Genomic DNA, 13,514 nt, shown 5'->3' with positions numbered 1-13,514 from the left:
TGTGATATTTAACCTCAGTCAAGTTCAAACATCATCCTCTGGGTTCTTAAAGGAGAAGTCTTGAGATTTTTAAACCAGGCGCCCCCTTCTAATGTTTTCATTTGAGGCCTAAATGACATCAGAGAGCTGAAAGTTTGAAAGTTGTTTGAGTAGTTTGAAGCGTTGAAATGGGCTGTAACTTCATCACACAATCACCCGACGCCCAATAAAAGCGTTTGTGTTTGCCACTGACGGACTCGGATTGTTTCCTTTAAAGTCTTTATATGTGATTCACACTTAAATATAGAAATCAAGTATATCCTCTGAAAATAACTCTGTGAGTCATGACTGTCTACAATGGGTGTAACACCCGAGTCCCACTGTCTGTGATGTTTTCAGAGTTTTCAGAGTCCTATCTTCACTTTGTTTACATCGCCCGGACGGCCGGCTGACTCCTCCCCTCGTGTATAAAAGTTGTTTAATTGAGGGACTAGAGAAAAGAAGAATAACATACTGTACTCACTGCTTAACTGTGTTTCTAGATCACGCTCATTTCAGGTAAATTTACATGCAGTGTGAAGATACGAGCATAATAAAGATCACTAGCATTAGCATGCTAACACAACAATGCAGCGCGAGTTGTTTTGGTTTCATGCTGGTGCTCAAGGGCGACATCTGCTGGATCAAAAAATCACATATAAAGCCAGGTAATTTTACCAAAAGTATTCCCTGCCGAGAATAACCGTTACATCGCTCTCTTCAAAGCCACCGGACACAAAACACTAAATTTAACTTGAGGAACGCTGGAGTTGCTCGTCTACCGCTACCTCGGTTGATCTTTTTTTTTTTTTGTGATAGTTTGTGTTACATGTGTTGTTTTATATCTGAACCTAACATTTTAAAAACCAGAATCACACACAAGAGAACGACCATGTAGCTGCAGTTAGTGGTTTAGTAAAGTGTGTTTGGCGGCTTTAAAGAGAGCGGTTTCAGTTCTTGTTCCTGGTGTCAAAAAAAGTCGATTTTAAGTCTGCACCTTTTGTACATTTTGTGTTTTTTATTTTTTATATTTTTAAATTCTATTTTATATATTGTAATAGCTTCTTATTCTGTATTGTTTAAGTTGTTGTTCTGCTTTATTTCCTTGTTAATTGTTTAGCACAAATACACCAAGTCAAATTCCTTTATGTGTAAATGTACTTGATAATAAACCCCGATTCTGATTCTGATTCTGTCTCTGTGGGGATCCTTGAAAAGAACAATCGGTGCCTGTCAGTGGGAAAAACAAAAACTTTTAGTGGTCGTTCTTTGATCAGGTCGAGGTTTCAACATTGCAGCCGTTAGCGCCGGCGTTGCAGCTGCAGGCTGAAGCAATCAACCGAGCATCCTTTCATTTAGACCCAAACGTATAAACGACAGGACCTCGGTTTGAAAATACAAGAATGTCCAAAAAGTAACTCCTCCACCATAAGTACACACACACACACACACACACACACACCTATATACACACACACACACACACACCTATATACACACACATACACACAAACAGGTGCAAACAGACCCCGCCTCCTGGAAGAAACACAGCGGCTCAAAGTTTCTACAGCTGCAGACACTAAAAAACACACAAAACGACAACACACTGATCTGTACCAGACGGACACATTGAAGCACACACATACATGCACACGCGCACACATATACAGTGCGTGTATGACACGGTGGTGGCGTGGTGGTCACATGGTGAGGACGTGAGGGGTTCAAAGACAGTGGGACGCAAGGTAGGCAGTGCATCAAACAACACAGCATGGCGTCTACATGGAGACGGGTGGGTACACACACCATGGCGACGTGCCAGAATGACGATGGTGATGTTTTTTTTTCGGCAACGATGATTGGTAGATGGGTTCAGTGATGGCGGTGGTGAAGTGCCGGGATCATGGGGGTGGTGGTGGTGGTGGTGGGGGGGCGACAACACTGGTAATGGTTAACGGTGCAGAGCGGAGGACGTAGGCAGGCGTCGGCCCCCCTCCCCCACGGCGTCGGACGCCCCCCCCCGGCCTGAGTGACTGCGATGTTACCTGGGCTGGCCAACGCTCCCAGGGAGGCGGCGCTGGAGGACAGGGGGTTTGCGGTGGAGGGACTGGCCGAGTTTTGGGCCGCTGCCGCCGCCGCTGCTAAAGTGGCCAGGTTCTGCAACTGCAGAGCACTCATACCTGGAGAGAGGAGCCAGAGAGGGTGGTGTCAAACCTGAGGGAGCGAGGCTGAGGGCGAGGCGAGGCGAGGCCGGGGTCCCGCCTTGGCTGGACCGGACTGGAGACTGAGTTAGCTGCCTGGCGTCCCAGAGGTTTCACAGAGAACAACAGTGTGTGTGTGCCTGCGCTGTAACTTTTTCTTGCTCCATCTTTTAAAAAACAACTTCAGTGTTTTCTTTGTGAAGAGTCTGCAGTGTGTGAAGACAAAAACACTACAGAAGCTGATTTCACTAATAAGTCCCACATGTGTTCAAATCAGTCAAAAGCAGCTGCTGCAGTGTTTAGGGTTTGGTGCATTTCTCTCGTCTCTGCAGGGCAGGAATGATCTGCGATTTAGTAAAACCTATATTTTTCTGTCTTTAGAGGAGAGCTCGGTGGAGAAGACTCGAAAAAAAACAACATTCCTCGACTACATATATTATCTTTTCCTGCCTTTTATATCACTCTCAATTTGACTCCTTCTCCTTCTACGCTCAGCTCAGATGTTCATCGTAAAAAAAACAGACAACTAATTGGTCGATAAAAACCATGATTAGAGCCTGACTGATATGGGACTCTGAACGGGGTGGATATTGAAATTTAAGAGTGGTGAAGGGTGCCTTTGGGTGCTCCTTTTAAACATCTGCTTAAAAAAAAAACAGATGGAAATCACCCTAGAAGGCTAACGCCTGTGCTAACGATCAATGAAAGCTAATTCTTTTTAAAGGTTTCAGTTGGTTTTCAAGTCCCCGTTTAACACGAGCATTACGCTCCTATTTTAAAAAACCTGCTTAAAGACACCCAAATGACTAATAGGTATGAAAAGTTTTACGATTTCTTTGGTAGACTGCTACCAAATAGACATTTGAGTTTGAGTTTCATTGCTCCCTTTAGAGCCACCAGACTCCATTTGCAAAACAGTCATTTTTACCATTTATACCTTGATGAACACAGGAGCTGCTGGTCTACCCCCTCCCTTGATTGGCTGTTTTTTTTTTAGGTTACAAAACTATTATTTGTATCAAAATGGATCATTTAAAAACCAAATATGACACAAACATAAAAAGGTAGCTGTAGACAAGCAACTCCCACTTTTTCCCACTTTCCTTCGTTCTCTTTCAAACATTTCTCCTCTTCTGGACTTTTCCTCTCCCTGTTTCCAACATCCTTTCCTCTTTTCCTTTTGTCTTTTTCAAATTGTACTTCCTCTTTTCCTTTTGCTTTCTTCACTTTTTATTCAATTTTCCTTCGGATTTGTCCTTCCCTTATTTCCTCTCTTCTGTCTTTTTCATTTCCTTTTCTATTCTTTCTTTCTGACTTGATGAACACAGGAGTTGCTGGTCTACCCCCTCCCTTGATTGGCTGTTTTTTTTTTAGTTACAAAAATATTATTTGTATCAAAATGGATCATTTAAAAACTCAATATGACACAAACAAGTAAAAAAAAAAAGGTAGCTGTAGACAAGCAACTCCCACATACTGCAAGGTAAAATTAACCTTTGTGTTCCTGCTGTTCTACTTCATCTGGCTTTCCTTTCCTCTTCTTTCCTTCGTTCTCTTTCAAACATTTCTCCTCTTCCTCTTCTGGACTTTTCCTCTCCCTGTTTCCAACATCCTTTCCTCTTATTTGTGTTTTTTATCTTCCTCTTTTCCTTTTGCTTTCTTCACTTTATAGATTTGTCCTTCCCTTATTTCCTCTCTTCTGTCTTTTTCATTTCCTTTTCCATTCTTTCTTTCTGACTTGATGAACACAGGAGTTGCTGGTCTACCCCCTCCCTTGATTGGCTGTTTTTTTTTTTTTAAGTTACATTCATTTCAAAACCCAATATGACACAAACATAAAAAAAAGAAGTTAAAAAAAAGGAATCTGTAGACAAGCAACTCCCACATACTGCAAGCTAAAATTAACGTTTTTGTCAATGGAGTCTGGTGGATTCAAAAGAGAGCCGGTTGTAGGTACAAGATGTGCTCGGTATCTACACCCAAAATATGAATTAAGTTAAAAACTGCAATATCCCAAACACTAGGCGGGCAGGTTTATTGTTATGATTTTAAATATGGGGGGGGGGGGGGGGGGGGGGGGGTAAGAGCCGAAAGTTGCAAAACAAAATCAAGCACTGAAATCTGCCCCCGCTGAAATATCTGTAATAAGCAGACATCAGCGCCCTGTCGATATCAGTCAGGCTCTAATCACAGCAAGCACATTACTGAGACTTTTTAGCTTTTCAGTGATTATAATGTGAACTGTAGTTCGGGACACCTGCAGGCTGAACTCTGCTCGCTGCGATTAGCATACAGGCCTGTACTTAAGCATAATTAATGACTACACGGCAACACCCGAATGACGGTGAAGCAAAGGCTGTGAAACATCGTCTGTGAGTACATCTCCACCTCTCACCTCGCTGCATGAATATGTGTGTGTGTGTGACTGTGTGTGTGTGTGTGTGTGTGTGGAGTAAATCCTCATAAAGAAAAACAGAATGAGTCGTTCTTACCACGCAGGAGCTTCCTCTGACCAATGAGCTTTGTTAAGATTTAAAGGGTGGACACTGTCAATGTGAGGTGTATGTGTCGTATATACAGTTTGGATGTGTATATACAGTACCATGGAAATACACACACCCACACACACACACACACACACACACACACACACACGCTCAAAAACACACACAAGACACACACAAACAAGAAGACGCCATGAATAAGAAGAGCCGTCTCGTTTGACGCTGTGGTGATTTAAAAAAAAAAAAAACAGAGATATCCTTCAACCCAGACAAGAACGACAGCCAATGACAACAGCTGGCTGGATTCACCTCAGCTCTGATTGGTTCATTAAATGTAGAAGAAAAAAGGAGTATATGAAAATGCTCAGGGGGGGATGATGCAGTAGATGACCTCAGCTTGCAGCGGGGTAAACAGGCTGTCATGTGTTTTCTACCAGGGTCAAATCAAAACACGATAACAAAACAAAATTGCTAATTTGTGCGACTGACAGGCTCAGCAGGAACATTTGGGAAAGATATTTTTAAGTTATTTTTTTCTGGTGAGTTTTGCCGCTGAAGAGAGACAGGAAGTGTTTGTGGATGAGAGGAGAAGCGGCACGCTAAGCTAGGAGAGCGCCGAAGCTGAAAATCCACATCCCTGTTTTTCACGGCGATCGTCTCCAACTTTCCCAGGATGCACCAGAAGCTTTATTGGATTACAAGTGTTTTGAGTTCATGTTCTGGGACTGCGCGCTCGAATGTCACACTTATTCAGACAGTGTTTTCTACTTTGATTTTTTTTTTCTTTCTTTGAGGCGGGGGGGGGGAGGGAAGACGACAGAGCTGCTGGTTCTGCGCTGAAGAAGAAGAAGAAGAAGAAGAAGAAGAAGGCTGTTCATGAGGAGAGGCTCTTCTTCATGGCTCTTTATTGGAGTATAAAGGAGAGGTTTATTTTGCTGCACTTGTCTGCTCGGTGTGTTTGTGAAAAAGACCACAGAGGCACAACGATGTCGTCGATAACGCTTATACACGTTCACAATATAAAGAAGCACTTACTGTAGAGAGTTAGAGTGCCTTTGTGTTCCTGCTCTTCTACTTCATCTGGATTTTCTTTTCTTTCCTTCGTTCTCTTTCAAACATTTCTCTTCTTCCTCTCCCTGATTCCAACATCCTCTCCTCTATTTTTGTCTTTTTTATTTTCCCTCCAAATTGTACTTCCTCTTTTCCTTTCTTCACTTTTTATTCAATTTTCCTTCAGATTTGTCCTTCCCTTATTTCCTCTCTTCTGCTTTTTCATTTCCTTTCCCGTTCTTTCTTTCTTACTTTATTTTTTTTCAGTTTCATTTTCTACTCTTCTTTTTCCCTTTTCCTTTATGAGTGTCCCTGCTCATCTTTTCCTTCCCTGGTTCCTTTTCTTATCTCCTCCCCTTCATGAAAAGGATTTCTCTCCTCCGTCCTATTTTGCTTCCCGTTTTTTTCCTTTTTCTTTACTTTTCATTTCTCTTCAAATTTTTATTTCACTTTCTTTTCTTCCTCCTGTAATTGTATCTTTCATTTTCTCACTTCTTATACACTGACTGAAACTCTCCGGCCTCTTCCTCCTCCCCTCGTTTCCTACGTCCTCCTACCTCTCATCCTCTTTTAGGGGTCTAATTTACTTTCCTTTCCTGCTTTTTCTATTTCAACTTCTTTCTTCTTCTTCTACTTTTATATTCTCACCTCCTTTTCTTCTCCTCTCTCTTTACTTTGTCGTCTTCCCTCTTTCCTTAAGCAGCTCTACACTTGTGTCTTCTGTGTGTTTGTCGGAGGTTATCTCGCTCATTGAACATTTTCTCGTCAGTTAGAAGAAGAGGAGGAGGAGCCGGCTGGTTAAAAATAACCGTGTTAGAGGGAGGGAGGGGGATAAAGTCGAGATGAGGCCGCACGGAGAGAGAAAGAGAGACAGTATGAAACAAATATTATCTGCTTCCAACATCAGAGTCGGAGTATCCGGGCTGTGCAGATGGTACGAGTGTGTGTGAGTACAAACGTGTGTGTGTAGCGTGTATGGCAGCGCCGGGCTGCGCCAGGCTGGCGTTGGCTGCGTCTAATTGAATGCTCATTGGTGTAATTGAAGCCTCTCAGCTCTGCAGCTCGTCGTGTTAAAGACTGGGACCAGATGTCATTCAGCTGTGTCACATCTCCTGCCAATCACTAATGCTCGCTCGCCCCCTCTCTCTCTCTCTCTCTCCCTCTTTTTCTCTCTCTCTCACCCCCTCTCTCCCTCTCTCTCTCGCTCGCTCGCCCCCCCTCTCTCGTTCTGTCGCAGATGGAGGACCAAAAGATCTCCAGATTCAGACACCGTCACTCGCTCGTCGTTCCAAATCCCAGAGCCTATTTATCCGTGTGAGAGTGTGTTTGTGCCGCCGCCCGACTGCAGACTGTGCAGAAATTCAAATCAGCCACCGGGAGATTGCAAGGCGTCGTAACTCGAGGGAAAAAAAAACGACAGAACACTTGAGGACACAAGACAAGAATCGCCACTTTTTAAAAACCTCCCATCACGCTCACGATCTGTTAAAAGTTCCCCCGCTGATTTTTTCATCCTGTTTTTCTTACACAAAAAGCGTGCAATCTACAGCTGACACCTTCACTTAAAAAAAAACTCACAGAAGGATAGAAGAAGAACAAAAAGAGAAGAGGAGGAGGAGGAGGAGGAGGGTAGAAAAGAGAAAAGTGAGAAGGCTGCAGGGAGGCGAAGAAAGGTGAGATGAAGAAACTGTGATTTGAAGAGGGTGTGAGAAATCTGCAAAAAAAAGAGGATTAAAAGAAAAAGTGGTAAAAGAAAAAGAGAAGTAAGAGATGAAGAGAGCTTCTCAAAGTCTAATTTAACCTCCATTTTAAAGCCAGCCTGTTTCTTAAAGACAGATTTTATCTTGTTCAACATTTAAAAGTGGGCTCAAGGCTCAGATTAATAAGGAACTGGGTTAATAGAGGAGGGGAGGAGAGGAGAGGAGAGGAGAGGAGAGGAGAGAACGACAGGAGAGGAGGGAAGAGGAGAGGAGAGGAGAGGAGAGGAGGGAACGAGAGGAGAGGAGAGGAGAGGAGAGGAGAGGAGAGGAGAGGAGGGAACGACAGGAGAGGAGGGAACGAGAGGAGAGGAGGGAACGACAGGAGAGGAGGGAACGAGAGGAGAGGAGAGGAGAGGAGAGGAGAGGAGGGAAGAGGAGAGGAGAGGAGAGGACGACAGGAGAGGAGGGAATGACAGGAGAGGAGGGAACGACAGGAGAGGAGGAGAGGAGAGGAGAGGAGGGAACGAGAGGAGAGGAGAGGAGAGGAGAGGAGAGAAGAGAAGAGAAGAGAAGAGAAGAGAAGAGAGGAGAGGAGAGGAGAGGAGGGAAGAGGAAGTGAGAGGAGAGGAGGTGAGAGGAGAGGAGGGAACGAGAGGAGAGGAGGAGAGGAGAGGAGAGGAGGGAAGAGGAGAGGAGAAGAGAAGAGAAGAGAAGAGAAGAGAGGAGAGGAGGGAAGAGGAAGTGAGAGGAGAGGAGGGAACGAGAGGAGAGGAGGAGAGGAGAGAAGAGGAGAGGAGGGAAGAAGAAGTGAGAGGAGAGGAGGTGAGAGGAGAGGAGGGAACGAGAGGAGAGGAGGAGAGGAGAGGAGAGGAGAGGAGGGAAGAGGAGAGGAGAAGAGAAGAGAAGAGAAGAGAGGAGAGGAGGGAAGAGGAAGTGAGAGGAGAGGAGGTGAGAGGAGAGGAGGGAATGAGAGGGGAGAGGAGAGGAGAGGAGAGGAGAGGAGAGGAGAGGAGAGGAGAGGAGAAGAGGGAAGAGGAGAGGAGAGGAGAGGAGGGAACGACAGGAGATGAGGGAACGAGAGGAGAGGAGAGGAGAGGAGAGGAGAGTAGGGAAGAGGAGAGGAGAGGAGAGGAGAGGAGAGGACGACAGGAGAGGAGGGAACGACAGGAGAGGAGAGGAGAGAAGAGGAGGGAAGAGGAAGTGAGAGGAGAGGAGAGGAGAGGAGAGGAGAAGAGAAGAGAAGAGAGGAGAGGAGAGGAGAGGAGAGGAGGGAAGGAGAGGAGAGGAGAGGAGGGAAGGAGAGGAGAGAAGGAGAGGAGAGGAGAGGAGGGAAGAGACGCACTCATTTTTGTAGTGTGCCATCCTTCTTAGGCTGCTTCCTTCAAAGGATGCTTCCCACCAAATGAGACCCAGATAAAGACCTTTAAGTTCATGTAAGAGGCTTTTTTTTTTAAGATTTATTTTTGGGTTATTTTGGGCCTTCATCGGAGAGATGGGACGTGGATCGAGTCGGAAATCGGGGCGAAAGAAAAAGTAGGAAAGGTCGAATTTAGACCTGAGCGTGCAAACTATCCACTCAGCTCAGGCGTCCGTAAGATACTTTTTATCGCACTTTTCAAAGCGACCAGACTGCATTGGCAAAAACAGTCATTTTACCTTATTGAAAAACAAAAGAGTTGCTGATGTTCCTCCGCATTAATCAGTTACCATTTTGTGTCATCATGCTGATTTATGGTGAATTTAAAACACCAAAGTTAACAGTAAGACAAAGAAGCTAAGCTTTAGCAGCAGCGGTGAACTTTGACCCCCGAGTGTTCAATAACTCCCGTGTTGTAAAATCGTTTGTTTTGTGAATGGAGTTTGGTGGTAGTGAGGCGAGCAGTTTAACAGCTGGGAAAAAAAACATCTTGGGTTTGTCTTTGTAGGGATGATTCCTGTAATGTTTTTGAAAACACTCTGAGCATGTCAGTGACAAAAAAACAAACACCTTTAAAGGCTTTAATTCTGCACATTTCCCCCCTCAAGATGAAGTCATAACCGTTACTGCATGTTTCAAGGCTGCAAGATGAAGCAATCTACACGAGCATCCCAAAGCATTTGTACTATAAGACCCCCAAAAATGTGAAAAACAAAGCAGAGCTCATGTTTAAAAGTGATGGAATCAGCCGTAAACCTGCAGATCCTCTTAAAAAGCAAACATGGAGGCTGCAGAAGACAGATGGCACAGACCCTGAGCAGGAAGAGAGCAGTAGATGGCGCCATCCTGCAGAGCAAGATCTCCACCTAAGGAGTCCACTTTAAACTATTTTTCTCTTTTTCTCTTTTTCCCCCTCTTCCCTCCTTCTCTGTGATTCATCCATCCCCCTGCAAAGCCTCGGTGCTACACCGCTCCACGCCCAGGGCACAGCTCTCGTCTGGCCTCATTAAAAGATCAAGACAATTCTTAGCAACAGTTAATAAATCTTCTGGGGGCAAAGAGCTCTCTTCACTCCACCACGCGAGTTCATCTCTTATGCTCTTTGGTTCCAAGTGTGCGAGAGAGAAAGAAAATAACAAGAGAGGGGAACGACAACAAAAGGAGTCCACTAGCCACCGTCGATGGCGGGGAAGGAAGGGGGGAGTTTAGCAACGGGTTTTTGACTCACCGGCCATCTGCTGGATCCCGCTGAAGGCTCCGAGGTTACCGGAGGAGGTCGCCTGCTGAAGCAACTGATGGAAAGAAAAAGAGAGAGAGAGAGGAAGAGGAGGAGGGGGGAGGAGGGAGAGAGGGGGAAACAGAAGAAGAAGAGGGAGAAACAGAGTGAGCAGGGTGGATTCAAAGAGCTTCAAACATGTCTATTCAATGTGAAATGAGCGGGTTAGCATTGTGGGTTTTTCTTTTTTGCCTGAGCGCTCGATGAGTAAATGAGCTGCTAATATAGTTTGATCTCTCCTCTAAGCACAGGCGCTGTTTGTATTCCAGCGCGATTCTTCCCGACAAGTTGAGCATGAAAGCTCCAATCTTAGCCGACTAATTAGATTCCAAAACAAAAGTGGAATACTGATGCTGTCAGAAAAACCTCATCCTTCAAAAAGACCGAGAATTAACGGCAAATTAAACATCTTGTTTCTATTGTGGGTGTGACTTTATTCTTCTTCTCTTTCCTCCAGACTAGAGCTTCATCTTTTCAACAAAAAAAAGTCAGAGGAAGAAGATTTTCTCTCTGTTGATAAATCAATAACCGCTAAAAAAAAGGAGGGAGCTTGTCTGAGCTTGTTTCCCGCTCCTTGAAAAACGACAGGTTCTAATTGCACTTTGCATCAAACAGACATCTCGGGATGTTAATAAAGAAAACATAAAGAGCTGAGGTTCTAAAGAGGGGAAAAGACAAAGCAGGAAAATGAGGTTTCTGAACTTACAAACAAACAAAAATAAAACCACACGCAAATCCTCCAATCAAACAAATCAAGCGATGGCGCCCTCAGATGCTGTGCAGCCGAGCCTCTTCTGCGGGATTTCATAAATTGGGGATCAGTGGACTCCCTCGGGCTCCAAACCGGCCCCCTCCCAGATTAAAACTTCTTTCATCTAATCCCACATTAAAGAGCACAAACATTTACCACTACTGCGCGAGATATATTGCGCAACAACTGCTCCAGAAAGTCGCCTCGCTCTCAATTATTCCTCAAAGTTATGACAACCGGCCGAACTTTAAGACATCTAACAGAGGGGTTTATTCTGCTGAAGAAGAGCGAGGAGTTTGTGTAACAATAACAAAACTAACAATAAGAGCTTAAAATAAAGAAGCAGCACCGATTGTTTGACGGGGCGACCACTTTTTGAAAGATCAGACAGAAGGCCAATATGACGTTCATATTTTAAACTAAGGCCCGACCGATGTGGGATTTTTGGGGCCGATACCGACATTGATGTTTTTGGGGCCGATATCTTTCTTTTAACTCTTTTAATTTCTTTACTTTATTTATTTTTTATTTAAATGTATTAATTTAATTTCATTATTATTATTTATTTATTATTTATTCTTTTATTTATTTATATTTATTTATTTATTATGTATTTATTTATTCATATTTATTCATTTATTTATTTATATTTATTTATTTATATTTATTTATTTATCTATTTATTTAATTATTTTTATTTGAACATATTTTCAGATTTAATAATTTCAGTGATTTTTTAATTTTCTATTTTAATGTTTCTTTTCTTTCCTCTGTCATGATACTTTTGATGTCTTTGAATTGCCTTGTTGTTGAAATGTGCGACACAAATAAACTTGCCTTGTCTTGCCTTAGATATATGTTTGATATGTAGAGATAGATAAATATACATTTTTCTTTTTGTCCCCGTGTTGTGCAGGTACAGAAGGTACAGGAGGTTCAGGTACAGAAGCCAAAATGTGATTTTATTTATTTATTTTTCTCTATAAAAAAAAAGTCGAACTTAACGCTTCTTTCATTTGAGAATTTGAAGAGTTAGCTTGAGAATCAGGAAAGGAGGCTGGATCCTTACTGTTACATGTTTTAAATATTGAACACAGATCTTTGGCTCCTGGCGGCCTCAGACCTCATTCAGAAACCTCATTTCCTGCTGCGCTCGTGTCCCAGAGGAGGAAGGAGCAGAGGAAGACTGAAGGAGGAGTTCAAAATGAGAGGGAGAAAGGGTGAAGGAGGAGAGGGAGGAGGAGTCATTTAAGGATTCTTTAAAAGTTGTGTGTTTTCGGTTGGGGCACTGACTGCAGCGGCGTTGGCCATGGGGCTGCAGTAAAGGGAGGAGGAGGTGATGGTGGGCGACGCGGCGGCTCTCCTTACAGCCAGATACTGCGGAGTGAGGCCCCCCAGGCCCGTCAGGCTCCCCCAGGTGGTGGCGCTGTTCAGCTGCTGCATCTGCTGCGCCAGCTGCTGCTGCAGACGCCGCTGCTCCTTGTCCTTCTGTGTGTCGGCGAACTTCACCACAATGGGAGACGAGCAGCCCTGTGGGAGAGGAGAGAAGGAAAGGAGAGGAGGAAAGGAGAGGAGAGGAGAGGAGAGGAGAGAAGAGGAGAGGAGAGGAGAGGAGATGGTGAGAGGAGAGGAGAGGAGAGGAGAGGAGAGTAGAGGAGAGGAGAGGAGAGGAGAGGAGATGGTGAGAGGAGAGGAGAGTAGAGGAGAGGAGAGGAGAGGAGAGGAAGTGAGAGGATAGAAGGAGGGGAGAGGAGGAGATGAGAGGAGAGAAGAGGAGAGGAGAGGAGAGGAGAGGAGAGGAGAGGAGAGGAGAGGAGAGGAAGTGAGAGGATAGAAGGAGGGGAGAGGAGAGAGAAATAATTAGGGATTTATGTTTCTGTTTGCACACTTCATGATGACTACAGCAGGTAGAAAACACCTTCAACATAAAAATGATGAATGCACTAAAAGATTATAATAAAGGCAAAAAAATTAAGGATTTTACGAGGCACACACACACACACACACACACACACACACACACACACACACACACACACACACACACACACACACACACACACACACGAGCCCAACAACACAACACACGGTTCATTATTAACAAACTTTACATCAGCAAAGAGAGGAAGGAAAAAGTGATCTGCAATTAAAACTGCCTTATAAGATCTCACACACAAACACACACTTCATGAGACACACACACACACACACACACACACACACAGAGTCACACAGGAAGCTCGACTCTAAAGCCGGTGGGCTTTCTTCTTTCCCCCCACAAGGGCTCAGTTATCTCCGAGTCCAGAACGCTTTCACCAGAAACAGATTTCCTGACTTCTCCAACTATTTCATCAGCTCGTACGAAGAGGGACTTGATGTGTGTGTAAGGCGGTGTGTGTTTATGTGTGTGTGTGTGTTTGTTACACACACACACACACACACACACACACACACACACACACACACACACAGATTGATCGGGATGACCAGAGACAGAGGTTGAGAGGGCAAACAGGAGGATTTAGAGGTTTTTGGACGGACAGAAACATTTTTGTAATTGTCAGATTTTCACATCCTGTTAGAGGAGCAATGTGTGT

General features: G+C 44.2%; 1 protein-coding gene across 24 annotated transcripts in view; it reads right to left on the bottom strand.

The window, feature by feature from the left end:
• The window catches only part of celf2 (cugbp, Elav-like family member 2), a 218,868-nt gene that overhangs the window by 16,498 nt on the left and 188,856 nt on the right, over positions 1 to 13,514 (bottom strand). For 7 of the 24 annotated variants that reach the window (XM_061030473.1, XM_061030475.1, XM_061030471.1 and 4 more), the window contains 3 exons: positions 12,211 to 12,447; positions 10,119 to 10,182; positions 2,064 to 2,198 (listed from right to left, as the gene is read on the bottom strand). In XM_061030473.1, the coding sequence (XP_060886456.1) occupies positions 2,064 to 2,198; positions 10,119 to 10,182; positions 12,211 to 12,447 (436 nt within the window). The remainder of the gene's footprint in view (positions 1 to 2,063; positions 2,199 to 10,118; positions 10,183 to 12,210; positions 12,448 to 13,514) is intronic. The other 17 variants (XM_061030484.1, XM_061030485.1, XM_061030487.1 and 14 more) reach the window with 3 other exon arrangements.

Source organism: Labrus mixtus, chromosome 22 (genome assembly GCF_963584025.1).
Source record: "Labrus mixtus chromosome 22, fLabMix1.1, whole genome shotgun sequence".
Taxonomy (NCBI): Eukaryota; Metazoa; Chordata; class Actinopteri; order Labriformes; family Labridae; genus Labrus; species Labrus mixtus.
Note: the sequence above shows the minus strand (reverse complement) of the source record. Positions and strands in the feature narration are given on the sequence as shown.